Source organism: Lepisosteus oculatus, chromosome 14 (assembly GCF_040954835.1).
Source record: "Lepisosteus oculatus isolate fLepOcu1 chromosome 14, fLepOcu1.hap2, whole genome shotgun sequence".
NCBI classification, from domain to species: domain Eukaryota; kingdom Metazoa; phylum Chordata; class Actinopteri; order Semionotiformes; family Lepisosteidae; genus Lepisosteus; species Lepisosteus oculatus.
The window spans coordinates 39,516,229-39,543,974 of NC_090709.1; the positions used below are offsets into that span (position 1 = coordinate 39,516,229).

The 27,746-nt window shown below is 57.6% G+C and overlaps 5 protein-coding genes across 7 annotated transcripts in view; 3 read left to right on the plus strand and 2 right to left on the minus strand.

The window, feature by feature from the left end:
* Positions 1 to 145: 145 nt before the first annotated feature.
* On the plus strand, positions 146 to 5,541 carry LOC138242468 (GTPase IMAP family member 7-like). 2 transcript variants are annotated; one of them, XM_069198003.1, is made up of 2 exons: positions 146 to 290; positions 2,564 to 5,541. In XM_069198003.1, the coding sequence occupies exons 1-2, from the start codon at positions 269 to 271 to the stop codon at positions 3,568 to 3,570; spliced, it is 1,029 nt and encodes a 342-aa protein (XP_069054104.1). In that variant the 5' UTR covers positions 146 to 268; the 3' UTR covers positions 3,571 to 5,541. The 2 variants fall into 2 exon arrangements, with proteins under 2 accessions (XP_069054104.1, XP_069054105.1); XM_069198004.1 differs by lacking the exon at positions 146 to 290 and adding an exon at positions 324 to 412.
* A 99-nt stretch (positions 5,542 to 5,640) lies between these two features.
* LOC138242470 (GTPase IMAP family member 7-like) lies at positions 5,641 to 18,343 on the plus strand. 2 transcript variants are annotated; one of them, XM_069198009.1, is made up of 2 exons: positions 5,641 to 5,877; positions 17,411 to 18,343. In XM_069198009.1, the coding sequence occupies exon 2, from the start codon at positions 17,464 to 17,466 to the stop codon at positions 18,325 to 18,327; it is 864 nt and encodes a 287-aa protein (XP_069054110.1). In that variant the 5' UTR covers positions 5,641 to 5,877; positions 17,411 to 17,463; the 3' UTR covers positions 18,328 to 18,343. The 2 variants fall into 2 exon arrangements, with proteins under 2 accessions (XP_069054110.1, XP_069054109.1); XM_069198008.1 differs by lacking the exon at positions 5,641 to 5,877 and adding an exon at positions 11,637 to 11,810.
* LOC138242615 (GTPase IMAP family member 6-like) lies at positions 8,220 to 11,780 on the minus strand. The gene is made up of 3 exons (XM_069198158.1): positions 11,624 to 11,780; positions 11,236 to 11,493; positions 8,220 to 10,055 (listed from the first exon to the last, which is right to left on the minus strand). The coding sequence occupies exons 1-3, from the start codon at positions 11,778 to 11,780 to the stop codon at positions 9,172 to 9,174; spliced, it is 1,299 nt and encodes a 432-aa protein (XP_069054259.1). The 3' UTR covers positions 8,220 to 9,171.
* Positions 18,344 to 20,970: 2,627 nt separating the features above from the next.
* On the minus strand, positions 20,971 to 24,097 carry LOC138242467 (GTPase IMAP family member 7-like). Its single transcript, XM_069198002.1, has 2 exons — positions 23,972 to 24,097; positions 20,971 to 22,144 (listed from the first exon to the last, which is right to left on the minus strand). The coding sequence occupies exons 1-2, from the start codon at positions 23,991 to 23,993 to the stop codon at positions 21,138 to 21,140; spliced, it is 1,029 nt and encodes a 342-aa protein (XP_069054103.1). The 5' UTR covers positions 23,994 to 24,097; the 3' UTR covers positions 20,971 to 21,137.
* Positions 24,098 to 25,731: 1,634 nt separating this feature from the next.
* Positions 25,732 to 27,746, plus strand: part of LOC138242462 (complement factor B-like) — a 20,011-nt gene continuing 17,996 nt past the window's right edge. Inside the window, exon 1 of the mRNA XM_069197987.1 lies at positions 25,732 to 25,833. The gene's annotated coding sequence lies outside the window, so the exon portion shown is untranslated. The remainder of the gene's footprint in view (positions 25,834 to 27,746) is intronic.

The following is a 27,746-nucleotide window of genomic DNA, read 5'->3' on the forward strand; positions in this document are numbered from 1 at the left end:
GAGACTCCTCCCACTAGGGGAGGGGCCTGCGGAGTCACAGAGCCCAGCGGAGAGACTCCTCCCACTCGGGGGGAGGGGCCTGGGGAAGGCAGATTCCTTCTACTTCCTCCTCTGCGTGTGAACTCTGTGTCTGTGTCTCGCTCTGGCATCGGAGCTATGCTGAGCGTCCCCTCCCGCCCCCCGGAGGAGACCAGCTGGAGCAGGTTTCCAGGTTCACCTGCTGCAGAAATACCTTCGGAAAACTTCCTGTTCTGAGGCATTCCAGCCCATGGCTCGCCGCGGGCAGACAGGTAAGCTCTGTCTGCTCTTTTACGACTCCTGGCCACAGAGTAGCTTCTCCTCCACCGGGCGGGTCCAGAGAAGCTCGGCGCACGGTCTGGTCTCGTCACCAGCGCTAGAGCTTCTAACTCCGGTACGAGATCTGAGCGCAGAATGAAATTAGGTTTCAGTTCTGGTGTGTGTGTGTGTGTGTGTGTGAGAGTGAGTGTGTGAGTGTATGTGTGTGTGTACTGTATGTCTGTGTGTGTGTGTGTGGGGTGGGGGGGGACCTGTTGCTAAGTGACTACAGCAGAGCACTGAACTAGTTGAAGGGTTGTACTGGTCAGTCATCGTGGCTCTTTACCTTTAGTATAAGGCAGTCAGGTAGCCCAGGTGTGAGGTGCTCAGGTAGCCCAGGTGTGAGGTGGTCAGGTAGCCCAGGTGTGAGGTGGTCAGGTAGCCCAGGTGTGAGGTGCTCAGGTAGCGCAGGTGTGAGGTAGTCAGGTAGCCCAGGTGTGAGGTGCTCAGGTAGCGCAGGTGTGAGGTGGTCAGATAGCCCAGGTGTGAGGTCCTCAGGTAGCGCAGGTGTGAGGTGGTCAGATAGCCCAGGTGTGAGGCACTCAGGTAGCCCAGGTGTGAGGTGCTCAGGTAGCCTAGGTGTGAGGTGGTCAGGTAGCGCAGGTGTGAGGCACTCAGGTAGCGCAGGTGTGAGGCACTCAGGTAGCCCAGGTGTGAGGTGGTCAGGTAGCCCAGGTGTGAGGTGCTCAGGTAGCCCAGGTGTGAGGTGCTCAGGTAGCGCAGGTGTGAGGTGCTCAGGTAGCCCAGGTGTGAGGTGCTCAGGTAGCGCAGGTGTGAGGTGGTCAGGTAGCCCAGGTGTGAGGTGGTCAGGTAGCCCAGGTGTGAGGTGCTCAGGTAGCCCAGGTGTGAGGTGCTCAGGTAGCGCAGGTGTGAGGTGGTCAGGTAGCGCAGGTGTGAGGTAGTCAGGTAGCCCAGGTGTGAGGTGCTCAGGTAGCCCAGGTGTGAGGTGCTCAGGTAGCGCAGGTGTGAGGTGCTCAGGTAGCCCAGGTGTGAGGTGGTCAGGTAGCGCAGGTGTGAGGTGCTCAGGTAGCCCAGGTGTGAGGTGCTCAGGTAGCCCAGGTGTGAGGTGGTCAGGTAGCCTAGGTGTGAGGTGGTCAGGTAGTGCAGGTGTGAGGCACTCAGGTAGCGCAGGTGTGAGGTGGTCAGGTAGTGCAGGTGTGAGACACTCAGGGACCGCAGGTGTGAGGTGGTCAGATAGCCCAGGTGTGAGGCACTCAGGTAGCCCAGGTGTGAGGTGGTCAGGTTGCCCAGGTGTGAGGTGCTCAGGTAGCCTAGGTGTGAGGTGGTCAGGTAGTGCAGGTGTGAGGCACTCAGGTAGCGCAGGTGTGAGGTGGTCAGGTAGTGCAGGTGTGAGGCACTCAGGTAGCGCAGGTGTGAGGCACTCAGGTAGCCCAGGTGTGAGGCGGTCAGGTAGCCCAGGTGTGAGGTGCTCAGGTAACCCAGGTGTGAGGTAGTCAGGTAGCCCAGGTGTGAGGTGCTCAGGTAGCCCAGGTGTGAGGTGCTCAGGTAGCCTAGGTGTGAGGTGGTCAGGTAGTGCAGGTGTGAGGCACTCAGGTAGCGCAGGTGTGAGGCGGTCAGGTAGCCCAGGTGTGAGGCGGTCAGGTAGCCCAGGTGTGAGGTGCTCAGGTAGCGCAGGTGTGAGGCGCTCAGGTAGCCCAGGTGTGAGGTGGTCAGGTAGCCCAGGTGTGAGGTGCTCAGGTAGCGCAGGTGTGAGGCACTCAGGTAGCCTAGGTGTGAGGTGCTCAGGTAGCCCAGGTGTGAGGTGGTCAGGTAGCCCAGGTGTGAGGTGGTCAGGTAGCGCAGGTGTGAGGTGGTCAGGTAGCCCAGGTGTGAGGTGCTCAGGTAGCGCAGGTGTGAGGTGGTCAGGTAGCGCAGGTGTGAGGCGGTCAGGTAGTCAAGGTGTGAGGCACTCAGGTAGCCCAGGTGTGAGGTGGTCAGGTAGCCCAGATGAGAGGTTGTTAGTACAGGTGTGAGGTTATCAGGTAGCCCAGGTGTGAGGTGGTCAGGCAGCGCAGGTGTGAGGCGCTCAGGTAGCCCAGGTGTGAGGTTGTCAGGCAGCCCAGATGAGAGGTTGTTAATGCAGGTGTGAGGTTGGTAGGAGTGAGGTGTGAGGTTGTTAGCCCAGGTGTGAGGTTGTCAGGTGGCCCAGGTGTGAGGTTGGTAGGTAGGTACAGGTAGGTAACCAGCGCCTCAGGTGCTCATGAACCACATCACTTCCTCTCCTCAGGAGCTGAGTGGGGTGGAGACCCCTCTCCCGGCGAGCGGGGGGACAGCCCGGAGATGAGGATCGTCCTGGTGGGCAAGACGGGAGTGGGGAAGAGCGCAGTGGGGAACTCCATCCTGGGCCGGAAAGAATTCCTCTCCATCCTCAGCTCCGCGTCCGTCACCAGCGCGTGCTGCAAGCAGAGAGCCGTGGTCCAGGGCAGGGGCGTGGCGGTGGTGGACACGCCCGGCCTGTTCGACACGGACAAGCCCAGCGACGCCATCGTGGGGGAGGTGGTCAGGTGCATCCAGGTCTCCTGCCCGGGGCCCCACGCCTTCCTGCTGGTGCTGCAGCTGAACAGGTTCACCGAGGAGGAGCAGAGGTCCGTGGAGGCCCTGCAGGAGATCTTCGGGGAGCAGGCCGCCAGGTACATGATCGTGCTCTTCACCCGCGGAGACGACCTCCAGGGCCAGAGCATCCACCAGTTCGTCCGGAGCGCCCACCCCGCGCTGAGAGAGGTGATCCGGAAGTGCGGGGGCAGGTACCACGTCTTCAACAACCGGGAACCGGGGGACAGTCCGGGAAACCAGGCCCAGGTCCGAGGGCTGCTGGACACGGTGGAGCGCATCATCGTGGCCAACGGGGGCGGCTGCTACACCCAGGAGATGTTCGAGGAGGCCGAGAGGAAGATCCGGGAGAAGGAGGAGGAGCTGAAGGGGGCGCTCCGCACGAGGAGGCGCAGGGAGGGGGAGGAGGTCGAAGAGAGCCGGAGGAGGAAGAAGGAGGAGCTGAGGAAGAGGAGGACGCAGAGCTTGGAGGTGGCCAGGGAGGAGCTGGAGCGGGCGGTGGAGGAGGAGTTCGAGCGGAGGATGAGGGCCCTGAGCGAGCGCTGGGAGGTGGAGCTGGGGAGGGCCAGGGAGCAGGCCGAGCAGGCGGAGCTGCAGCTGAGCTTCAAGCCCACCCTGAGGGACAAGATCGCCAGGGCGTTCAACATGGCGGGCAGGAGGAGGAGGAAGACGAGGAGGCAGTAGGGCCCAGAGCAGCAGCGCACCCCAGCTCTCCTCCACCCTCTGTCACATTGTTCTGCGGTTCCCTGTTTCCACAGAGCTTGAATTGTTAATGATGGACAGAGCTTTGTGAATGACGCACTTCGTAGGAAGGCACTCTAGAGTATAAAATAAAGCTTGTAAGAAACACAAGAGTCGGTCTCGGGAGCGAGTGGTGTTGATGGCCCACCTTACATCTGCTCCCCTCTGGGTGGAGCTAATTCCTCCAGAAACAGAACCAGGCCTTGTCCCACAGGCCAACAGGAGCTGGACACTGTATGGCTGGCTTCCCCAGTCCTGGTCCTGGAGGGGTCAGTGTGTGTGTGTCTGCAGAGTCTCCGGGGGTCTTTAAAGCAGGGCTGTCCAGTCCTGGTCCTGGAGGGGTCAGTCAGTGTGTCCAGTCCTGGTCCAGGAGGGGTCAGTGTGTGTGTGTCTGCAGAGTCTCTGGGGGTCTTTTAAGCAGGGCTGTCCAGTCCTGGTCCTGGAGGGGTCAGTGTGTGTGTCTGCAGAGTCTCCAGGGGTCTTTAAAGCAGGGCTGTCCAGTCCTGGTCCTGGAGGGGTCAGTCAGTGTGTCTGCAGCAGGACTGTCCAGTCCTGGTCCTGGAGGGTTCAGTGTGTGTGTCCAGTCCTGGTCCTGGAGGGGTCAGTCAGTGTGTCTGGCGGGCTCCGTACCCTCTCCTCTTCGTCTGGTATGGTCACTGGGGGGGTGCCGTGCCGAGATTGGTGACTCTGACTCCTCTCTGCGCCAAAGACACAAGCGCAGCCTGACCGGAGAGCCCCGCCGAGCGCCGAGGTCTCAGACAGCCCACGCGAGGGGCTGTTGTTTGCCTGCCCTGTATCTGTTCTCCTCTAGGTGGTTCCCCCCCGCTCCCCACCAGAAACAAACTCGGCCTTGCACCCCCCAGACCCCGGAGCTCCAGGTGTGTCCTGCCCGTAAACTTAATGATACAAGAACACCAAGGGTGTGTCTTGCCCTCCGTGGTGTCGATCAGCAATAATAATCCTAATCATCATCGTGACTGACCGGCTCACCGGAAGGGGCGGAGACTGAGCCCGTTTCCGAGGAAACCGCCAGCGGGAGGGCGGAGCCCGAGGGGTTTGAAAATGGCGGCGAGTCACGACCTGGGCTGAGACGCGTCGCCCCCTAAGTGGATGTTTTGCCCGACGACAAAGTGAAATGAGGAGGCGACAGTCTGTTTACGACACAACACAGCACACACACACGCACACACACGCCCGGGGGGAGGGAGAGGGGCACAGGGAGCTGTCTGTGAACGGCGAACCGCATCTCGGGTGGGAGAAAATAAGCACATCCGCGGACGGGACGGATGAGTCTCGGGTGTATCGCCGCGGGCTTTGACACATTCCGAATTCAGCTGGACGGCGTGAACTTTGAGGGAGTGAAGCAAGTCCCAATATCGGTACCGGTACCTCTCACGAAATAATAGATGTCATGCCGATCTGTAATCCCACCGGCAACCATCTGGAAAATAGCCTTCATGCTCATACTGGCGCGTCATTATATACATACTGTAAAATAAAGTCTTGGGAAGGGACCCACGTTACAACGGTTTAAAAACAGACGTGAGGGCGAATCGTCAAGACTTTTAAATACAAAAACATGCGAGATGTGCCTCTGTGATCTTTATTTCCCTCGTTCAGTTTAGTCTTTTTTTTTTCCTTGTACAGCGCAGCGGTATGACAGTACGCGCCGCTGGCGACGTCATGGGGCTTTTATATTGTGTGTGTTGCTGGGCTCGTATATGAAAGCGGTTTTTATTGCATTCGCTTGATCTGTTTTTTTTTTTCCGGAACTGGTTTCATTTTTATGTTGTGATATGCGTACCCCTGGCGATCTTGGCGTTTTGCCTTGGGCTCGGATATGTACTCGTGTTTGAGTATTGATTGTGAGTTTTGTCATCCTGTTATGCATAAATAAAAACATTAAAAAAATGTCGCGATTTAAAAAAAAAAAAAAACAAGGTACTGGGAGTCGCCATGTGGCCGCAGACCCCCCCGGTCTCGTCTCGGGCGAGAGCTGTGAGGTGAGGCGGCCCTTCCTGCTCGCTGGTCCCGGCGCTGGCTGGCCGGCTGTCCGGAGAGCCGAGCCGGACGAGCGGGTGAGCGCAGGTCGTGCAGCGGCCGCCCCTCGGCAGGAGTGATCCAGCGGGCACCGGTGGAGTAAGTGGTGCCTGTGGGCGAGACCGTCTGCAGGCTGAGAGCAGGGTTTCTCCTGGGTGAGGAGACCTGCTTGTTTCCAGAGTCACAGAGGCCGCATCACCACACAGGACGGTGAGTTGCGCACGCCTGGAAACTTTTTTTTCCATTTTGTGATGTCAATTGGGGGGGTGTCTTACATGTCACTGTGCATCTCGTACTCTCGTCAGGGGTCGAAAAAAACGCGCTCGTCCACACCGGTTCTTTCTATCTCTGAAATAATAAAAAAGAGCCCTGCAGTTCTCCTTTAAATAATCCCCGTTTTGCGCCTGTTGTTGGTGAAAATAATTCCAGTCGTTCGGGGAAAAAAAACTGGTTAAAATTGGTGTGGGGTGCTTCACACGGGTTGTTCTGGTGAAATACTCAGAGAGTACCAGTGTGTGCCAGCTGCTGTATACTTTCACAACTGACTCATACCGCCTGGGAGACGTGTTTACACAGAGGGTGGCGGGGGTGGGGAACGAGCTGCGGGGCTTTTATAAAACGGTGGTTTGGAGGAATAGTTCAAGCGCTGTGGGGTTGCAGGTTCAGATACGGGGGTGGTAGGGTTAAAGCACTGTTACCCTGCAGTGAGCTACTTCGCCCAGACGCCTGTAGTGAAACAGCCAGATGTCTGATTTCGCTGAAGGATCGATCAACGCTGTCTTCTGCTGGAAGTCATTGAGGGCTTTGTGATGTAACGGATCATACTCGCAAAGATTATCTCCTGGTATTGATTATCATCATTTTTAAACGGATGGACTTTGAATACTCTCCTGATTGGCGAAAGGCTGTTTTACCGATCACATATTTTGCACTGTATTTGATAAGATTCTAGACAGTATTCTCTCTCAGACATTCTAGTCTATATCCTCTGGTATACTGTATTCTCTTATAGATCATAGAGTGTTATTGAGATTTATTATAGTGTTGTGAATTAACAGCCTGTATTACAGGTCTCTAATAGATTAGAGACTGTCTTCTCTTATAGATTATGGAGCATTCTTGATAGATTTATGACTGTCTCCTGAAATAACACACCTCTCATAGAGATAATACTTTTATACCATAATAGTATTACTGCTATAGTAATGCTCTAATAGTGTATTCTCCTATAGGTTATTGACTGACCACAGCACCTTGACTGACTCACAGCCAGGCACACTGAGGCGCCCACAGACACACTGACAGACTCACTCGGTGAGCGACTAACAGGCGTCCGCGCCCCAGGGTGTTCTCCGAAGACCTCGGTGACTTCCTCATGTTCCCTCGTCGGGGAAGATCGCACAAGCGTGTCTGACCAGTTCCACCTGCTGCGGAGGAATGTGGCAGAGAGCCCTGTCACTTTCTGGAATGGCTCGGTGCCAGTTAGACTTCATCATTCCTGAGACAGAGGGGTTCATACAGACACCCTGACTGACTGGACACTCCAGGACATGAACACTGCACTGAGAGAGAGAGGGGTTCATACACACACACTGACTGGACACTCCAGTACATGAACACTGCACTGAGAGAGAGAGGGGTTAATACACACACACTGACTGGACACTCCAGTACATGAACACTGCACTGAGAGAGAGAGGGGTTCATACACACACACTGACTGGACACTCCAGTACATGAACACTGCACTGAGAGAGAGAGGGGTTCATATAGACACACTGACTGGACACTCCAGTACATGAACACTGCACTGAGAGAGAGAGGGGTTCATACACACACACTGACTCTGCTCCTGTTTCCTGCTGTCACATTCCCATGGTCTCGGAGTGAGGGTAGGAATGCTGAGAGACCAGCCCGGTCTGGTCTTATCAGCGAGAGGAACGCGGATCATCACTCCTGACTGACATGCAGACAAACAGGATTCCCCAGCACCGAGCGGGACAGCCCCTGTTCGACTCCGAGCCTCGCCTCTCTGTCTGTGTGAGGGAGCGTCTGAGTCAGGCCCTGCCTCACTCTAGGCTGGTTGTACCCCACTATTCCGACCCCCTGCCCCACCTCCTGCAGGTGGTTTTACTGTGAAACACAAACCAGAGGGCGGAGGGGAAACTACTGGGATTGAAACTGCAAAGAAGAGGCTCTTCTGTACACAGAGGGTGGTGGGGGTGGGGAACAGGCTGCCCAGCCCTGTGGTTGAACCCGATACCCTGGCTTTTCTCCAGACGCAGCTGGGTGAGCTCCTCCAGTCAGGACAGGAGGCTCTGCTGTACACAGAGGGGGGTGGGGGTGTGGAACAAGCTGCCCAGTCCTGTGGTTGAAGCAAATACCCTGGGGCTTCTCTTCAGACACAGCTGGATCAGATCTTCGCATTAATTTAACTACTAAATATACAAGATGGGACCTGGATGGGCTGTGTTGCTGTGATCTTTCTGATCTATACCTGATGAGAGGGTCCCCATAGGATTGGCAGAGGAAAGACAAAGGCTGTGTTCTTGATCGGACAGTGTTTATTTTTTTTCACAAAGGACAAAGCATACAGTTCAACGTTGAAAAACAGACTTAAGCTGCAGGGGTTTTTTTCTGCATCATTCTGACCATGGAAGAAAACACCAAGCTCAAAACAAACCCATATTTGCCTTTAAGAAATATAATTTTGTACCGCCACCAAGAAAAAAGTAACAGGAGACCAAGGTCAAGGTCTGGCAGTTATGCAGAGAACAAACTCTGAAAACAGGAGAGTTTTGTAAATAATGAAACAGAAAACAGAGGATAGAGTATCAGTAACCTATCGCATTTAAAACTAAGAACAGGAGGGACTACATTATCATAAGGGTGGTGGGGGTACACTGTACACAGAGGGGGGCAGGGGTGGGGAACAAGCTGCCCAGCCCTGTGGTTGAAGCCGATACCCTGGCTTCTCTCCAGACACAGCTGGGTGAGCTCCTCCAGTCAGGAGAGGAGGCTCTGCTGTACACAGAGAGGGGCAGGGGTGGGGAACAAGCTGCCCAGCCCTGTGGTTGAAGCCGATACCCTGGCTTCTCTCCAGACACAGCTGGGTGAGCTCCTCCAGTCAGGACAGGAGGCTCTGCTGTACACAGAGAGGGGCAGGGGTGGGGAACAAGCTGCCCAGCCCTGTGGTTGAAGCCGATACCCCGGCTTCTCTCCAGACACAGCTGGGTGAGCTCCTCCAGTCAGGACAGGAGGCTCTTCTGTACACAGAGGGGGGTGGGGGTGGGGAGCAAGAACTCGTGATTGTAACCGTTCTTGTGTTCCTGGATCCTGGCTTTGTGTGTGTGTGTGTGTGTCTGTCGAGCAGATGGGAACCCGCAGCAGGATGGACGTTCTTGTTCACGCTCGTGAGGAATGTAGTGCTGTCTTCCCTTCCCAATTAAACCTGACACGCACAACGACGCACACAAGAGTGTGTCTCGACCTTCTGAGTGCGCTCTACTGCGCTGGCCCTGGGGGGTTTCTGAAGTTGTGTGATCTGTAGCCGGTCACCTTGCGGGTCTTGCCAGGCTGGGCTTTGCCTGCTCCATCGTAGTGTGAGACTTCTTTCATCTTGGCTGCGGTGGTGCGACTCTGTCTGCTCTGCGCCACCTGGCGACGGGACCCTTCGCCCTCCGATCTCTTCGGCACGCCGAAAGAGCAAAGTGAATTCCGGACTTGCGCCACGCGTTTCTTGACCGCCCACTGTCTCTCCTCGCCCCTGCCTGCGTGCCTCGCGGAGTAATATCTTCTCCGGATCCGTGCCTCGTTCTTTTCCACCATCATGTCGATCGTCCCCAGCAGCCGGGTCACCTGCCGGCGGTCGCTGGCGTCTCTGTTGTTGAAGAGGTGGTACCTGTTCCCACAATGCTCCAGCAGCGCCCTGAGCTCGGGCTGGGCGCCCCGCAGGACGTCCTCGAGGCCGGCCCCCTCCAGGTCGTCCCCGTGGGTGAACAGGACCACCGTGTGCGGCCTGGCTCCGGGTCCGAACGCCTGCTCCACCTGCTCCAGGATCTTCCTCTCGCCCTGGGTGAAGCGCCCCAGCTGCAGCACCAGCAGGAAGGCGTGGGGGCCCGGGTCCGAGAGGGCCAGGCAGGCCCGGGCGTGAGCGCTGGGGTCGGCCCCGCCGCTGGCGAAGAGGTCCGGCGTGTCGACCACCGACACGCGCCTCCCTCTGGACTCGGTGTGAGCCGCCTGGCAGCGCTGCGTCACTGGAGCGGAGCTGAGCACCGACCGGAACTCCTCCCGGCCCAGGAGGGTGTTCCCCGCCGAGCTCTTGCCTGACCCACTGCGGCCCAGCAGAACCAGCCTCAGGTCGTCCGGGGACGGAGAGATATCTGCACCTGGGGATAAGAAACACAGAAATCTCATCAGAGTGAGAGAGTAACTCTACAGCCCACTGTGTGGAGCCTGGTCTTCATCAGAGTGAGAGAGTGACTCTACGGCCCACTGTGTGGAGCCTGCTCTTCATCAGAGTGAGAGAGTGACTCTGCACCCCACTGTGTGGAGCCTGGTCTTCATCAGAGTGAGAGAGTGACCCTACACCCCACTGTGTGGAGCCTTGTCTTCATCAGAGTGAGAGAGTAACTCTACAGCCCACTGTGTGGAGCCTGGTCTTCATCAGAGTGAGAGAGTGACTCTACGGCCCACTGTGTGGAGCCTGCTCTTCATCAGAGTGAGAGAGTGACTCTGCACCCCACTGTGTGGAGCCTGGTCTTCATCAGAGTGAGAGAGTGACCCTACACCCCACTGTGTGGAGCCTTGTCTTCATCAGAGTGAGAGAGTAACTCTACAGCCCACTGTGTGGAGCCTGCTCTTCATCAGAGTGAGAGAGTGACTCTACACCCCACTGTGTGGAGCCTGCTCTTCATCAGAGTGAGAGAGTGACTCTGCAACCCACTGTGTGGAGCCTGGTCTTCATCAGAGTGAGAGAGTGACCCTACAGCCCACTGTGTGGAGCCTGGTCTTCATCAGAGTGAGAGAGTGACCCTACAGCTCACTGTGTGGAGCCTGGTCTTTATCAGAGTGAGAGAGTGACCCTACAGCCCACTGTGTGGAGCCTGGTCTTCATCAGGGTGCAAAGGCGCTCACATCAGATATCAAATCAAGAGCTAGACTGTGCTCATTCAATAGTGTCCTAGGATAACCTGGAGCTGGACCATTCTGTGCCTTCTGTCTGTGCTCTCGGACTGCTCTAGGAGCAGTTGGCACTGAGCAGGGCACATGATAATTGGATGCTGTGCCTACCAGTACAGCGTCCTTTTCCGTTTCAGATCAGATCGGATCAGAACCAGAAATGAGCGGTTTTGCGCGGGTCGAAGGAAGGAGCGCTCGCGATCCTCCTGAAATGAGCTTGCCCTGACGAGACGGGCCGGTTTGGTTGGATCACCAGCCGTGGAAACAACACAACTGCAGTCACCACCTCCTCTCGTGTCCAGGAAAAGGCACAGATAACTATTCGACACCACAGAGCTGTCCGCCCGTGCGTCGGTGCCCGTATTCATCGCGGCGAGCAACACTTACGGTCTCGGGACCCTTTCCCGCCGCGGCTGCTCATTGCTGCCAGGGAGTCGCGCTCGGAGAGCTGGTCGTCTTCGCCGGGGAAACACGCAGACGCTTCTCTGCGGAACAGGCTGGGGACAGACTCTGGCCGGGCCGAGGGAGGAGGAGGAGGAGCCTGGGGGCTCTCGGAGCCGGGCGGGGAGACTCCTCCCACTCGGGGGAGGGGCCTGCGGAGTAACAGGGCTGCGGTGAGAGACTCCTCCCACTCGGGGGAGGGGCCTGCGGAGTCACAGGGCCGAGCGGAGAGACTCCTCCCACTCGGGGGGAGGGGCCTGCGGAGTCACAGAGCCTAGCGGAGAGACTCCTCCCACTCGGGGGGAGGGGCCTGGGGAAGGCAGATTCCTTCTACTTCCTCCTCTGCGTGTGAACTCTGTGTCTGTGTCTCGCTCTGGCATCAGAGCCATGCTGAGCGTCTCCTCCCGCCCCCCGGAGGAGACCAGCTGGAGCAGGTTTCCAGGTTCACCTGCTGCAGAAATACCTTCGGAAAACTTCCTGTTCTGAGGCATTCCAGCCCATGGCTCGCCGCGCGCAGACAGGTAAGCTCTGTCTGCTCTTTTACGACTCCTGGCCACAGAGTAGCTTCTCCACCGGGCAGGTCCAGAGAAGCTCGGCGCACGGTCTGGTCTCGTCACCAACGCTAGAGCTTCTAACTCCAGTACGAGATCTGAGCGCAGAATGAAATTAGGTTTCAGTTCTGGTGTGTGTGTGTGTGAGTGTATGTGTGTGTGTGTGAGTGTATGTGTGTGTGTACTGTATGTCTGTGTGTGTGTGTGAGTGTGTGTATGTGTGTGTGTGTACTGTATGTCTGTGTGTGAGTGTGTGTGTGTGTGGGGTGGGGGGGGTGGGGACCCGTTGCTAAGTGACTACAGCAGAGCACTGAACTAGTTTAAGGGGTGTACTGGTCAGTCATCGTGGCTCTTTACCTTTAGTATGAGGCAGTCAGGTAGCCCAGGTGTGAGGTGGTCAGGTAGCCCAGGTGTGAGGTGTTCAGGTAGCGCAGGTGTGAGGTGCTCAGGTAGCGCAGGTGTGAGGTGCTCAGGTAGCCCAGGTGTGAGGTGCTCAGGTAGCGCAGGTGTGAGGTGCTCAGGTAGCCCAGGTGTGAGGTGTTCAGGTAGCGCAGGTGTGAGGTGCTCAGGTAGCCCAGGTATGAGGTGCTCAGGTAGCGCAGGTGTGAGGTAGTCAGGTAGCCCAGGTGTGAGGTGCTCAGGTAGCCCAGGTGTGAGGTGCTCAGGTAGCGCAGGTGTGAGGTGGTCAGGTAGCCCAGGTGTGAGACACTCAGGGACCGCAGGTGTGAGGTGGTCAGGTAGCGCAGGTGTGAGGCAATCAGGTAGCGCAGGTGTGAGGCACTCAGGTAGCGCAGGTGTGAGGCACTCAGGTAGCCCAGGTGTGAGGTGGTCAGGTAGCCCAGGTGTGAGGTGGTCAGGTAGCGCAGGTGTGAGGTGATCAGGTAGCCCAGGTGTGAGGTGGTCAGGTAGCGCAGGTGTGAGGTGCTCAGGTAGCCCAGGTGTGAGGTGGTCAGGTAGCCCAGGTGTGAGGTGCTCAGGTAGCCCAGGTGTGAGGTGCTCAGGTAGTGCAGGTGTGAGGTGCTCAGGTAGCCCAGGTGTGAGGTGCTCAGGTAGCGCAGGTGTGAGGTAGTCAGGTAGCCCAGGTGTGAGGTGCTCAGGTAGCGCAGGTGTGAGGTAGTCAGGTAGCCCAGGTGTGAGGCACTCAGGTAGCCCAGGTGTGAGGTGGTCAGGTAGCCCAGGTGTGAGGTGCTCAGGTAGCCTAGGTGTGAGGTGCTCAGGTAGCCCAGGTGTGAGGTGTTCAGGTAGCGCAGGTGTGAGGTAGTCAGGTAGCCCAGGTGTGAGGTGCTCAGGTAGCGCAGGTGTGAGGTAGTCAGGTAGCCCAGGTGTGAGGCACTCAGGTAGCCCAGGTGTGAGGCGCTCAGGTAGCACAGGTGTGAGGTGCTCAGGTAGCCCAGGTGTGAGGTGTTCAGGTAGCGCAGGTGTGAGGTGCTCAGGTAGCCCAGGTATGAGGTGCTCAGGTAGCGCAGGTGTGAGGTAGTCAGGTAACACAGGTGTGAGGTGCTCAGGTAGCCCAGGTGTGAGGTGCTCAGGTAGCGCAGGTGTGAGGTGGTCAGGTAGCCCAGGTGTGAGACACTCAGGGACCGCAGGTGTGAGGTGGTCAGATAGCCCAGGTGTGAGGCACTCAGGTAGCCCAGGTGTGAGGTGGTCAGGTAGCCCAGGTGTGAGGTGCTCAGGTAGCGCAGGTGTGAGGCACTCAGGTAGCGCAGGTGTGAGGTGGTCAGGTAGCCCAGGTGTGAGACACTCAGGGACCGCAGGTGTGAGGTGGTCAGATAGCCCAGGTGTGAGGCACTCAGGTAGCCCAGGTGTGAGGCACTCAGGTAGCCCAGGTGTGAGGTAGTCAGGTAGCCCAGGTGTGAGGTGCTCAGGTAGCGCAGGTGTGAGGCACTCAGGTAGCCCAGGTGTGAGGCGGTCAGGTAGCCCAGGTGTGAGGCGGTCAGGTAGCCCAGGTGTGAGGTGCTCAGGTAACCCAGGTGTGAGGTGCTCAGGTAGCCTAGGTGTGAGGTGCTCAGGTAGCCCAGGTGTGAGGTGCTCAGGTAGCCTAGGTGTGAGGTGCTCAGGTAGCGCAGGTGTGAGGCACTCAGGTAGCCCAGGTGTGAGGCGGTCAGGTAGCCCAGGTGTGAGGTGCTCAGGTAGCGCAGGTGTGAGGCACTCAGGTAGCGCAGGTGTGAGGTGGTCAGGTAGCCCAGGTGTGAGACACTCAGGGACCGCAGGTGTGAGGTGGTCAGATAGCCCAGGTGTGAGGCACTCAGGTAGCCCGGGTGTGAGGCACTCAGGTAGCCCAGGTGTGAGGTGGTCAGGTAGCCCAGGTGTGAGGTGCTCAGGTAGCGCAGGTGTGAGGCACTCAGGTAGCGCAGGTGTGAGGTGGTCAGGTAGCCCAGGTGTGAGACACTCAGGGACCGCAGGTGTGAGGTGGTCAGATAGCCCAGGTGTGAGGCACTCAGGTAGCCCAGGTGTGAGGCACTCAGGTAGCCCAGGTGTGAGGTAGTCAGGTAGCCCAGGTGTGAGGTGCTCAGGTAGCGCAGGTGTGAGGCACTCAGGTAGCCCAGGTGTGAGGCGGTCAGGTAGCCCAGGTGTGAGGCGGTCAGGTAGCCCAGGTGTGAGGTGCTCAGGTAACCCAGGTGTGAGGTGCTCAGGTAGCCCAGGTGTGAGGTGTTCAGGTAGCGCAGGTGTGAGGTGCTCAGGTAGCGCAGGTGTGAGGTGCTCAGGTAGCCCAGGTGTGAGGCGCTCAGGTAGCGCAGGTGTGAGGTGCTCAGGTAGCCCAGGTGTGAGGTGCTCAGGTAGCGCAGGTGTGAGGTGCTCAGGTAGCCCAGGTGTGAGGTGTTCAGGTAGCGCAGGTGTGAGGTGCTCAGGTAGCCCAGGTATGAGGTGCTCAGGTAGCGCAGGTGTGAGGTAGTCAGGTAGCCCAGGTGTGAGGTGCTCAGGTAGCCCAGGTGTGAGGTGCTCAGGTAGCCCAGGTGTGAGGTGGTCAGGTAGCCCAGGTGTGAGACACTCAGGGACCGCAGGTGTGAGGTGCTCAGGTAGCCTAGGTGTGAGGTGCTCAGGTAGCCCAGGTGTGAGGTGCTCAGGTAACCCAGGTGAGAGGTTGTTAGTGCAGGTGTGAGGTGGTCAGGTAGCCCAGGTGTGAGGCACTCAGGTAGCGCAGGTGTGAGGCACTCAGGTAGCGCAGGTGTGAGGCGGTCAGGTAGCGCAGGTGTGAGGCACTCAGGTAGCGCAGGTGTGAGGCACTCAGGTAGCGCAGGTGTGAGGCGGTCAGGTAGCCCAGGTGTGAGGCACTCAGGTAGCGCAGGTGTGAGGCGGTCAGGTAGCCCAGGTGTGAGGCACTCAGGTAGCCCAGGTGTGAGGTGGTCAGGTAGCCCAGGTGTGAGGTGGTCAGGTAGCCCAGATGAGAGGTTGTTAGTACAGGTGTGAGGCGGTCAGGTAGCCCAGGTGTGAGGTGGTCAGGTAGCCCAGGTGTGAGGAGGTCAGGTAGCCCAGATGAGAGGTTGTTAGTACAGGTGTGAGGCGGTCAGGTAGCCCAGGTGTGAGGTGGTCAGGTAGCGCAGGTGTGAGGCGGTCAGGTAGCCCAGGTGTGAGGCACTCAGGTAGCGCAGGTGTGAGGTGGTCAGGTAGCCCAGGTGTGAGGTGGTCAGGTAGTGCAGGTGTGAGGTGATCAGGTAGCCCAGGTGTGAGGAGGTCAGGTAGCCCAGATGAGAGGTTGTTAGTACAGGTGTGAGGTTATCAGGTAGCCCAGGTGTGAGGTGCTCAGGTAGTGCAGGTGTGAGGTGCTCAGGTAGCCCAGGTGTGAGGCACTCAGGTAGCCCAGGTGTGAGGTGGTCAGGTAGCCCAGGTGTGAGGTGGTCAGGTAGCGCAGGTGTGAGGTGGTCAGGTAGCGCAGGTGTGAGGCGCTCAGGTAGCCCAGGTGTGAGGCGGTCAGGTAGCCCAGGTGTGAGGTGCTCAGGTAGCGCAGGTGTGAGGCGGTCAGGTAGCGCAGGTGTGAGGCACTCAGGTAGCGCAGGTGTGAGGCACTCAGGTAGCGCAGGTGTGAGGCGGTCAGGTAGCCCAGGTGTGAGGCACTCAGGTAGCGCAGGTGTGAGGCGGTCAGGTAGCCCAGGTGTGAGGCACTCAGGTAGCCCAGGTGTGAGGTGGTCAGGTAGCCCAGGTGTGAGGTGGTCAGGTAGCCCAGATGAGAGGTTGTTAGTACAGGTGTGAGGCGGTCAGGTAGCCCAGGTGTGAGGTGGTCAGGTAGCCCAGGTGTGAGGAGGTCAGGTAGCCCAGATGAGAGGTTCTTAGTACAGGTGTGAGGCGGTCAGGTAGCCCAGGTGTGAGGTGGTCAGGTAGCGCAGGTGTGAGGCACTCAGGTAGCGCAGGTGTGAGGCACTCAGGTAGCGCAGGTGTGAGGCGGTCAGGTAGCGCAGGTGTGAGGCACTCAGGTAGCGCAGGTGTGAGGCGGTCAGGTAGCCCAGGTGTGAGGCACTCAGGTAGCGCAGGTGTGAGGCGGTCAGGTAGCCCAGGTGTGAGGCACTCAGGTAGCCCAGGTGTGAGGTGGTCAGGTAGCCCAGGTGTGAGGTGGTCAGGTAGCCCAGATGAGAGGTTGTTAGTACAGGTGTGAGGCGGTCAGGTAGCCCAGGTGTGAGGTGGTCAGGTAGCCCAGGTGTGAGGAGGTCAGGTAGCCCAGATGAGAGGTTGTTAGTACAGGTGTGAGGCGGTCAGGTAGCCCAGGTGTGAGGTGGTCAGGTAGCGCAGGTGTGAGGCGGTCAGGTAGCCCAGGTGTGAGGCACTCAGGTAGCGCAGGTGTGAGGTGGTCAGGTAGCCCAGGTGTGAGGTGGTCAGGTAGTGCAGGTGTGAGGTGATCAGGTAGCCCAGGTGTGAGGAGGTCAGGTAGCCCAGATGAGAGGTTGTTAGTACAGGTGTGAGGTTATCAGGTAGCCCAGGTGTGAGGTGCTCAGGTAGTGCAGGTGTGAGGTGGTCAGGTAGCCCAGGTGTGAGGTGCTCAGGTAGCCCAGGTGTGAGGCACTCAGGTAGCCCAGGTGTGAGGTGGTCAGGTAGCCCAGGTGTGAGGTGGTCAGGTAGCGCAGGTGTGAGGTGGTCAGGTAGCGCAGGTGTGAGGCGCTCAGGTAGCCCAGGTGTGAGGCGGTCAGGTAGCCCAGGTGTGAGGTGCTCAGGTAGCCCAGGTGTGAGGCACTCAGGTAGCCCAGGTGTGAGGCGGTCAGGTAGTCAAGGTGTGAGGCACTCAAGTAGCGCAGGTGTGAGGTTGTCAGGTAGCCCAGATGAGAGGTTGTTAGTACAGGTGTGAGGTTATCAGGTAGCCCAGGTGTGAGGCGGTCAGGTAGCGCAGGTGTGAGGTTATTAGCCCAGGTGTGAGGTGGTCAGGCAGCGCAGGTGTGAGGCGCTCAGGTAGCCCAGGTGTGAGGTTGTCAGGCAGCCCAGATGAGAGGTTGTTAATGCAGGTGTGAGGTTGGTAGGAGTGAGGTGTGAGGTTGTTAGCCCAGGTGTGAGGTTGTCAGGTGGCCCAGGTGTGAGGTTGGTAGGTAGGTACAGGTAGGTAACCAGCGCCTCAGGTGCTCATGAACCACATCACTTCCTCTCCTCAGGAGCTGAGTGGGGTGGAGACCCCTCTCCCAGCGAGCGGGGGGACAGCCCGGAGATGAGGATCGTCCTGGTGGGCAAGACGGGAGTGGGGAAGAGCGCAGTGGGGAACTCCATCCTGGGCCGGAAAGAATTCCTCTCCGTCCTCAGCTCCGCGTCCGTCACCAGCGCGTGCTGCAAGCGGAGAACCGTGGTCCAGGGCAGGGGCGTGGCGGTGGTGGACACGCCCGGCCTGTTCGACACGGACAAGCCCAGCGACGCCATCGTGGGGGAGGTGGTCAGGTGCATCCAGGTCTCCTGCCCGGGGCCCCACGCCTTCCTGCTGGTGCTGCAGCTGAACAGGTTCACCGAGGAGGAGCAGAGGTCCGTGGAGGCCCTGCAGGAGATCTTCGGGGAGCAGGCCGCCAGGTACATGATCGTGCTCTTCACCCGCGGAGACGACCTCCAGGGCCAGAGCATCCACCAGTTCGTCCGGAGCGCCCACCCCGCGCTGAGAGAGGTGATCCGGAAGTGCGGGGGCAGGTACCACGTCTTCAACAACCGGGAACCGGGGGACAGTCCGGGAAACCAGGCCCAGGTCCGAGGGCTGCTGGACACGGTGGAGCGCATCATCGCGGCCAACGGGGGCGACTGCTACACCCAGGAGATGTTCGAGGAGGCCGAGAGGAAGATCCGGGAGAAGGAGGAGCAGATCCGGAGGGAGATGGAGATGGAGAGGGAACTGGGGAGGCGGAGGAGCTCCCTGAAGGCTGTGTTTCGGGAACGGAAAGACTTCTGGAGCAGGAAGGAGGCGGAGGAGGTGAGGATAAGGGCCCGGGAACAGGCAGAGGTGCAGAAATTCAAGTTTCGGTTCCTCGACTCCCTCAAGGGGAAGATGATGAACGCGTACCAGTATACCAGAAAGAGGAAGGAGGTCTATTAAGCTGGGGGGCAGGGGGGGAGTAAATAAGAGTACTTTATTGGCCATCTCTATTATCACCGTGACGTCACCATCTGTGCAGTCCTGACCCCAGAATCTCAAGTCAACGAGAGCAACAACCGCTATCACATCGACCGACACCGCGAGACGTCATAACTCTGTTTCTGTGAGAATACTTTGCTCCCGTCCTCTATGTCCCCACTCTGGACCTCCATCTTGCGCGAGACGTCATAACTCTGTTTCTGTGAGAATACTTTGCTCCTGTCCTCTATGTCCCCACTCTGGACCTCCATCTTGCGTGAGACGTCGTAACTCTGTTTCTGTGCGAATACTTTGCTCCTGTCCTCTATGTCCCCACTCTGGACCTCCATCTTGCGCGAGACGTCATAACTCTGTTTCCGTTTCCATGTCAGGTGGTGACGGGACCTTGGAGATACTTTACTGAAACCCAGCACCCGGTCCTTGATCGATTTGTTCTTGTCTTTCTGTTGCTCCTCTGTGCCTCTGCCTCCGTGCCCCCTGGCGTAGTACCCCCCTCTGTTCTCCTGCACCACCCCGTCGACCGTGTCCAGCAGCAGGGTCACCTGCCGGCGGTCGCTGGCGTCTCTGTTGTTGAAGAGGTGGTACCTGTTCCCACAATGCTCCAGCAGCGCCCTGAGCTCGGGCTGGGCGCCCCGCTGCACTGAGAGAGAGAGGGGTTCATACAGACACACTGACTGGACACTCCAGTACATGAACACTGCACTGAGAGAGAGAGGGGTTCATACACACACACTGACTGGACACTCCAGTACATGAACACTGCACTGAGAGAGAGAGGGGTTCATACACACACACTGACTGGACACTCCAGTACATGAACACTGCACTGAGAGAGAGAGAGGGGTTCACACAGACACACTGACTGGACACTCCAGTACATGAACACTGCACTGAGAGAGAGAGAGAGGGGTTCATACAGACACACCGAGAAGAGAGAATATCATGATCTCTATTATCACTGTGACGTCACCATCTGTGCAGTCCCGACTCCAGAATCTCTGCCTGGCATGTAAGAACAAGTCAACAAGAGCAACAACCGCACAACTATCACAGCGACCGACACCGCTGCAGGACGAGCAGCCGGCTCAGATGTCGCCCCCTGGTGGCCACAAGCGCCACTGCAGGTTGAGTCAAGTGCGGCTCACGGTCAGATCAGATCAGATCACTTTATTGACCCTGTACAACGTCTTGCATGAGGAATGTGTCCTCTCACAGACCCCAGCCTGCTCTCCATGAGACACACAGACAGGGAGAGAGAAGCTGGGGGTCAGAGCAAAGGGAAGGAGAGGGAGAGAGAGAGGAGAGTGTGCAGGTTTTGACAACAGTGACAAAACAACAGAAGCTCAGTCCGCCAGGACACGAATTGAGACCCTTGTCCTACGCAGGGGAATTCTGGGGGGGGGTTCCCCGATTGTAGCGCCGTGCCGTGAATCCTGACGTGCCGGACCCCCTTCCCAGCCGGGCGGCCCAGCGCCTTGCACAGGGAAGCCAGGGAGAAGGCTGAGAGACGGAGAGACGCGCCGGGAATACTCCGAGATTTGTGCTGATTTACCGTGTAATAAAAAATACGCTGTTGTCCGAAAACCTGTTTTCCTTGTTTTCTTGCTGAGAAAAGCTTGTCTCCTCAAACACCCAGACCCAACCTGTCGTGCTGTAACGCACCCTGAGACAGCAGGGGACCCCAGTGTTGGTCCTGGGGGTTCCCAAGAGTTAGTGGACGGACCTGACCCCTCCAGGACTGGACACACTGACTGACCCCTCCAAGACCAGGACTGGACAGCCCTGCTGCAGAGACACACTGACCCCTCCAGGACCAGGACTGGACAGCCCTGCTTTAAAGACCCCTGGAGACTCTGCAGACGCACACACACTGACCCCTCCAGGACCAGGACTGGACACACTGACTGACCCCTCCAGGACCAGGACTGGACACACTGTCTGACCCCTCCAGGACCAGGACTGGACAGCCCTGCTTTAAAGTCCCCTGGAGACTCTGCAGACACACACACACTGACCCCTCCAGGACCAGGACTGGACAGCCCTGCTTTAAAGACCCCCGGAGACTCTGCAGACACACACACACTGACCCCTCCAGGATCAGGACTGGACACACTGACTGACCCCTCCAGGACCAGGACTGGACACACTGTCTGACCCCTCCAGGACCAGGACTGGACAGCCCTGCTTTAAAGTCCCCTGGAGACTCTGCAGACACACACACACTGACCCCTCCAGGACCAGGACTGGACAGCCCTGCTTTAAAGACCCCCAGAGACTCTGCAGACACACACACACTGACCCCTCCAGGACCAGGACTGGACAGCCCTGCTTTAAAGACCCCCGGAGACTCTGCAGACACACACACACTGACCCCTCCAGGACCAGGACTGGACAGCCCTGCTTTAAAGACCCCCGGAGACTCTGCAGACACACACACACACTGACCCCTCCAGGACCAGGACTGGGGAAGCCAGCCATACAGTGTCCAGCTCCTGTTGGCCTGTGGGACAAGGCCTGGTTCTGTTTCTGGAGGAATTCGCACCACCCAGAGGGGAGCAGATGTATGGTGGGCCATCAACACCACTCGCTCCCGAGACCGACTCCTGTGTTTCTTACAAGCTTTATTTTATACTCTAGAGTGCCTTCCTACGAAGTGCGTCATTCACAAAGCTCTGTCCATCATTAACGATTCAAGCTCTGTGGAAACAGGGAACCGCAGAACAATGTGACAGAGGGTGGAGGAGAGCTGGGGTGCGCTGCTGCTCTGGGCCCTACTGCTTCCTCGTCTTCCTCCTCCTCCTGCCCGCCATGTTGAACGCCCTGGCGATCTTGTCCCTCAGGGTGGGCTTGAAGCTCAGCTGCAGCTCCGCCTGCTCGGCCTGCTCCCGGGCCCTCCCCAGCTCCACCTCCCAGCGCTCGCTCAGGGCCCTCATCCTCCGCTCGAACTCCACCTCCACCGCCCGCTCCAGCTCCTCCCTGGCCACCTCCAAGCTCTGCGTCCTCCTCTTCCTCAGCTCCTCCTTCTTCCTCCTCCGGCTCTCTTCGACCTCCTCCCCCTCCCTGCGCCTCCTCGTGCGGAGCGCCCCCTTCAGCTCCTCCTCCTTCTCCCGGATCTTCCTCTCGGCCTCCTCGAACATCTCCTGGGTGTAGCAGCCGCCCCCGTTGGCCACGATGGTGCGCTCCACCGTGTCCAGCAGCCCTCGGACCTGGGCCTGGTTTCCCGGACTGTCTCCCGGTTCCCGGTTGTTGAAGACGTGGTACCTGCCCCCGCACTTCCGGATCACCTCTCTCAGCGCGGGGTGGGCGCTCCGGACGAACTGGTGGATGCTCTGGCCCTGGAGGTCGTCTCCGCGGGTGAAGAGCACGATCATGTACCTGGCGGCCTGCTCCCCGAAGATCTCCTGCAGGGCCTCCACGGACCTCTGCTCCTCCTCGGTGAACCTGTTCAGCTGCAGCACCAGCAGGAAGGCGTGGGGCCCCGGGCAGGAGACCTGGATGCACCTGACCACCTCCCCCACGATGGCGTCGCTGGGCTTGTCCGTGTCGAACAGGCCGGGCGTGTCCACCACCGCCACGCCCCTGCCCTGGACCACGGCTCTCTGCTTGCAGCACGCGCTGGTGACGGACGCGGAGCTGAGGATGGAGAGGAATTCTTTCCGGCCCAGGATGGAGTTCCCCACTGCGCTCTTCCCCACTCCCGTCTTGCCCACCAGGACGATCCTCATCTCCGGGCTGTCCCCCCGCTCGCTGGGAGAGGGGTCTCCACCCCACTCAGCTCCTGAGGAGAGGAAGTGGTTCATAGGTCATAGGAAGTTACAGGTCTGCCAGGCAGAAGTATGATTTTTAATAATAATAATGTCTTACACTTCCATAGCACTTTTCTGGACACTCCACTCAGAGCACTTTACAGGTAATGGGGAATCCCACCCTCGCCACCAATGGGCAGCCCCACCTGCATGATGCTCCAGTCCTCTCACACACAGCAGCTCTCAGTGGGGAGGAGAGCAGAGGGATGAAGCCAGTTCAGAGAGGGGGGTGATCAGGAGGCCATGATGGGTCAAGACCAGGGGGGGTATCTGACCAGGACACTGGGGTAACACCCCTACTCTTCTCGAGAGACACCCCGGGATTGTTAATGACCACAGAGAGTCGGGACCTCGGTTTGATGTCTCATCTGAAGGACGGCGCCTGTTTACAGTCCAGTGTCCCCCGTCACTATACTGGGGCATCAGGACCCACACAGACCGCAGGGTGAGAGCGCCCCCTGCTGGCCCCACTCACACCTCCTCCAGCAGCAGCCTCAGCTCTCCTCCCAGGAGTCTCCCCTCCAGGTACTGGCCAGGCTCCCCCTGCTGGGCTCCAGTGGGGCTGGGAGCTGGGAGTTACAGGGTTACAAGGCAGTGAGGTGGTGTTCTCTAACACTGTTTTTTTCGGAGGGGGGGGGGTTTTGCTGCTTGTTTTCCTGTACAGACGAGGAATTCCGGAGGCTCCGATTCCAGTCAGGGCGCGTCGGACTTTCCCTGAAACCAGCGCGCTGCTCCGGTCGGTCCACATTGTTTTCCCCGGGGGACCAGTCGGACCAGGCGCGAGTGTGTGTGTGTGCGTGCGTGCGTGTGTGTGTCAGTCGTATGGAGAAGGAAACAGAGCGCAGGTCCACAGTGAAACGCCTCACTGTGGGCTGGGAGGTTGCCGGTTCGAATCCCGCGGCCGGCAGAGGAATCCTACTCCGCTGGACCCCTGAGCGAGGCCCTTCACCCCAGCTGCTCCAGGGGTGCTGTATAAATGGCCGACCCTGCGCCCTGACCCCCAGCTTCTCTCCCTGTCTTAAAGCCAACGCGTTAAACTCAATTCAAGATGAATTCCTGCCCCGCGCCCTGCTCGCTCCTTCTCTCTCTGCCTCGCTCTGCCTCGCCCCCCCCCCAGCACTGCAGACACAGAACCCGGGGCGTTCGGGACCCCTGCAGACGCGAGGGGCACGCCGAGAGGCAGGAGGGAGGGGGGTCCTGGGCGCAGGGAGAGGCCGACTCGTCAGCCTCGTCTGCGGCAACCCCCCGAATCTGAAGAAGTCTCGGTCTACTCCCCTCCTGCTCTTCTTCCACACCGGACCGAATTCAGATCGGATCTCTTTATCGGCCCGGTACAATCTCCTGCATGAGGAACGTGTCCTCTCACTGACCCCAGCTTGCTCTACATGAGACACACAGACAGGGAGAGAGAAGCTGGGGGTCAGAGCGCAGGGTCAGCCATTTATACAGCACCCCTGGAGCAGTTGGGGTGAAGGGCCTCGCTCAGGGGCCCAACGGAGTAGGAATCCTCTGCCGGCCGCGGGATTCGAACCGGCAACCTCCCAGCCACAGGCTCAGATCCTGAGCCACAGAGCCACCACTCCGCCCATAGTGCACCCATTCACACCTATTGCTAATAATAATAATAATAGTTACAATGATGATAATTGCGAATAAGCGTATTGGTGTCGAGACCCCCACTGCATGGTCCTTAGCCCTCCAGGATAATTAAGTGGGTAAGCCGGACGCTAAACAGAAAGGGGGTTTTCACCCGCGAGGCAGCGCCGGATTTCGGAAAAGAGCTCAGGAGAGACACAGACCTGGGAACCGCGAGTGAGCCATGGAGCGCCGCTGGTGTGCGTCAGCCGCGCCGGCGCATCTGGACGTCTGATCCGCCTGTCTTCTCTCGGCGCTGTCTGTGCAGCTCTCTCAGTCTCTGCTGCTGCCTCGGGACGTGGGAGGGGCCTCCGAGCACAGGCCCGTGAGTTCCCCCAGCTCCTCCCCCGGACCCTCGGCCACTCCCCCGGGGGGGTGGGCGGGGTCTCCTGGCAGAGGATCCGCCCACTGCGCCTCGGCTGCACCTCTCCTCCACACAGCCTGCAGCCTGCAGGTTCTCAGACTAGGGGTGTCTGGAGGGTGCTTCCTGCTGGACGCGAGTGGGGCATTCCACAGCCATTCCACAGCCATTCCACAGGCATTCCACAGCATTCCACAGCCATTCCACAGGCATTCCACAGGCATTCCACAGCCATTCCACAGGCATTCCACAGCCATTCCACAGGCAGCTTATTAACACACATAGACACACACACAATCACAGCACACACACACACACAGACACACGCATAGCACTCACAAATAAACAGATCACCAGAAACACACAAAGATACGCCCGTGAACACAGACACACACTCATCATGCACACACAACACACACAACAAACATATCCACAGGAATACAGGCACGCACACGAATAAAGACACACCCACACGAATACAAACACATTCGTATTTGTATTTGACACAGAACTACAGACTCATAAACACGCCACTCACACGTGATCACAGCGCACACGGATACGAACACACGCACACAACAACACGCGCAGATCAACACAGACGCCGCATCCCAAACAAACGGAAATCCCCGCACAACGTGCACAAATCCACGCACAACGCAGGCAGCTACAGAGCCACGCAGACGGGTGCACACACGCGCCGCACACAAACACAGAGAGACACACCCGCGCTCTCCAGCAGGGGGGGCTGTTGGCGTGTTTTTTTTACCTCTGCTGTGTTGCTCAGGCGGTTTTGCGAACGCACACAGACTGGAACTGCTGCTGGAGAGGTGCCCCTCTGCAGTAATCATTTACTCTGCTGTCAGCCCCAGACCTGAACTATTTGCACGGTCAATATTTGGGAAGACAGGAGTGCCCTTTGACCTCTGACCTCTCAACAAACAACCCCCCCCCACACCACCACCGCCACCACCCACCTGCTGGCTAAACTCCCAGTCCTCAGAACTGCTCCTGCACCCAGACGAGCCAGTGTGAGAGTATCAACACCTCCACACACCCCAGCCCTAACTAACGCCACCACCTGCTCTCCAGGTCTCACAGTTCCCTGCCCCCGCACAGCACTGCTGGGGCACAGCTGGGGCACAGCTGGGGCACAGCTGGTTCTGCCCTCACAGGGGCTGGTCAGTGGGGCACAGCTGGGGCACAGCTGGTCCTGCCCTCACAGGGGCTGGTCAGTGGGGCACAGCTGGGGCACAGCTGGTTCTGCCCTCACAGGGGCTGGTCAGTGGGGCACAGCTGGAGCACAGCTGGTTCTGCCCTCACAGGGGCTGGTCAGTGGGGCACAGCTGGGGCACAGCTGGTTCTGCCCTCACAGGGGCTGGTCAGTGGGATACAGCTCCTGGGCTCGGGGGGTGTGTGTTGTTTTGCCTGACCCCAGCATGACCCCAGCCGGACCCCAGCCAGCCCTCAGTCAGAGTGCCCGCTGGGATGCGCAGAGTGGGTGTTGGTTTCTGGGAAGGGGCCAGTGTGTGTAAACAGGCTGTTTGCTCTGCTCTGAGGTCAGTCTGCAGGAGGCAGCTGTCTCACAGGAACTGAGCTGTGGTCTCTGATAAGACTGGGCTGATCTTCACTGGAATTTCCCTGGGATTTTCTTTGTCTGTACAGGTGTGTGTGTGTGTGTGTTCAATACAGTGTGTCCAATAAGAGTCTGTACAGGAGTGTGTGTGTCTATACAGTGTGTCCAGTAAGAGTCTGTACAGGAGTGTGTGTGTCTATACAGTGTGTCCAATAAGAGTTTGTACAGGAGTGTGTGTGTGTCTATACAGTGTGTCCAATAAGAGTCTGTACAGGAGTGTGTGTGTGTCTATACAGTGTGTCCAGTAAGAGTCTGTACAGGAGTGTGTGTGTCTATACAGTGTGTCCAATAAGAGTCTGTACAGGAGTGTGTGTGTGTCTATACAGTGTGTCCAGTAAGAGTCTGTACAGGAGTGTGTGTGTCTATACAGTGTGTCCAGTAAGAGTCTGTACAGGAGTGTGTCAATACAGTGTGTCCAATAAGAGTCTGTACAGGAGTGTGTGTGTGTCTATACAGTGTGTCCAATAAGAGTCTGAACAGGAGTGTGTGTGTGTGTCTATACAGTGTGTCCAATAAGAGTCTGTACAGGAGTTTGTGTGTCTATACAGTGTGTCCAATAAGAGTCTGTACAGGAGTGTGTGTGTCTATACAGTGTGTCCAATAAGAGTCTGTACAGGAGTGTGTGTGTGTCTATACAGTGTGTCCAATAAGAGTCTGTACAGGAGTGTGTGTGTGTGTCTATACAGTGTGTCCAATAAGAGTCTGTACAGGAGTGTATGTGTCAATACAGTGTGTCCAATAAGAGTCTGTACAGGAGTGTGTGTGTGTGTCTATACAGTGTGTCCAATAAGAGTCTGAACAGGAGTGTGTGTGTGTCTATACAGTGTGTCCAATAAGAGTCTGTACAGGAGTGTGTGTGTGTCTATACAGTGTGTCCAATAAGAGTCTGTACAGGAGTGTGTGTGTCTATACAGTGTGTCCAGTAAGAGTCTGTACAGGAGTGTGTGTGTGTGTCTATACAGTGTGTCCAGTAAGAGTCTGTACAGGAGCGTGTGTGTCTATACAGTGTGTCCAGTAAGAGTCTATACAGGAGTGTGTGTGTGTCTATACAGTGTGTCCAGTAAGAGTCTATACAGGAGTGTGTGTGTGTGTCTATACAGTGTGTCCAATAAGAGTCTGTACAGGAGTGTGTGTGTCTATACAGTGTGTCTAGTAAGAGTCTGTACAGGAGTGTGTGTGTGTGTCTATACAGTGTGTCCAGTAAGAGTCTGTACAGGAGTGTGTGTGTCTATACAGTGTGTCCAATAAGAGTCTGTACAGGAGTTTGTGTGTCTATACAGTGTGTCCAATAAGAGTCTGTACAGGAGTGTGTGTGTCTATACAGTGTGTCCAATAAGAGTCTGTACAGGAGTGTGTGTGTGTCTATACAGTGTGTCCAATAAGAGTCTGTACAGGAGTTTGTGTGTCTATACAGTGTGTCCAATAAGAGTCTGTACAGGTGTGTGTGTCTATACAGTGTGTCCAATAAGAGTCTGTACAGGTGTGTGTGTGTGTGTGTCTATACAGTGTGTCCAATAAGAGTCTGTACAGGAGTGTGTGTCTATACAGTGTGTCCAGTAAGAGTCTGTACAGGAGTGTGTGTCCAGTAAGAGTCTGTACAGGAGTGTGTGTGTCTATACAGTGTGTCTAGTAAGAGTCTGTACAGGAGTGTGTGTGTGTGTCTATACAGTGTGTCCAGTAAGAGTCTGTACAGGAGTGTGTGTGTCTATACAGTGTGTCCAATAAGAGTCTGTACAGGAGTGTGTGTGTCTATACAGTGTGTCCAGTAAGAGTCTGTACAGGAGTGTGTGTCCAGTAAGAGTCTGTACAGGAGAGTGTGTGTCTATACAGTGTGTCCAGTAAGAGTCTGTGCAGGAGTGTGTGTGTGTGTCTATACAGTGTGTCCAATAAGAGTCTGTACAGGAGTGTGTGTCCAGTAAGAGTCTGTGGTGGGGCAGCTGGG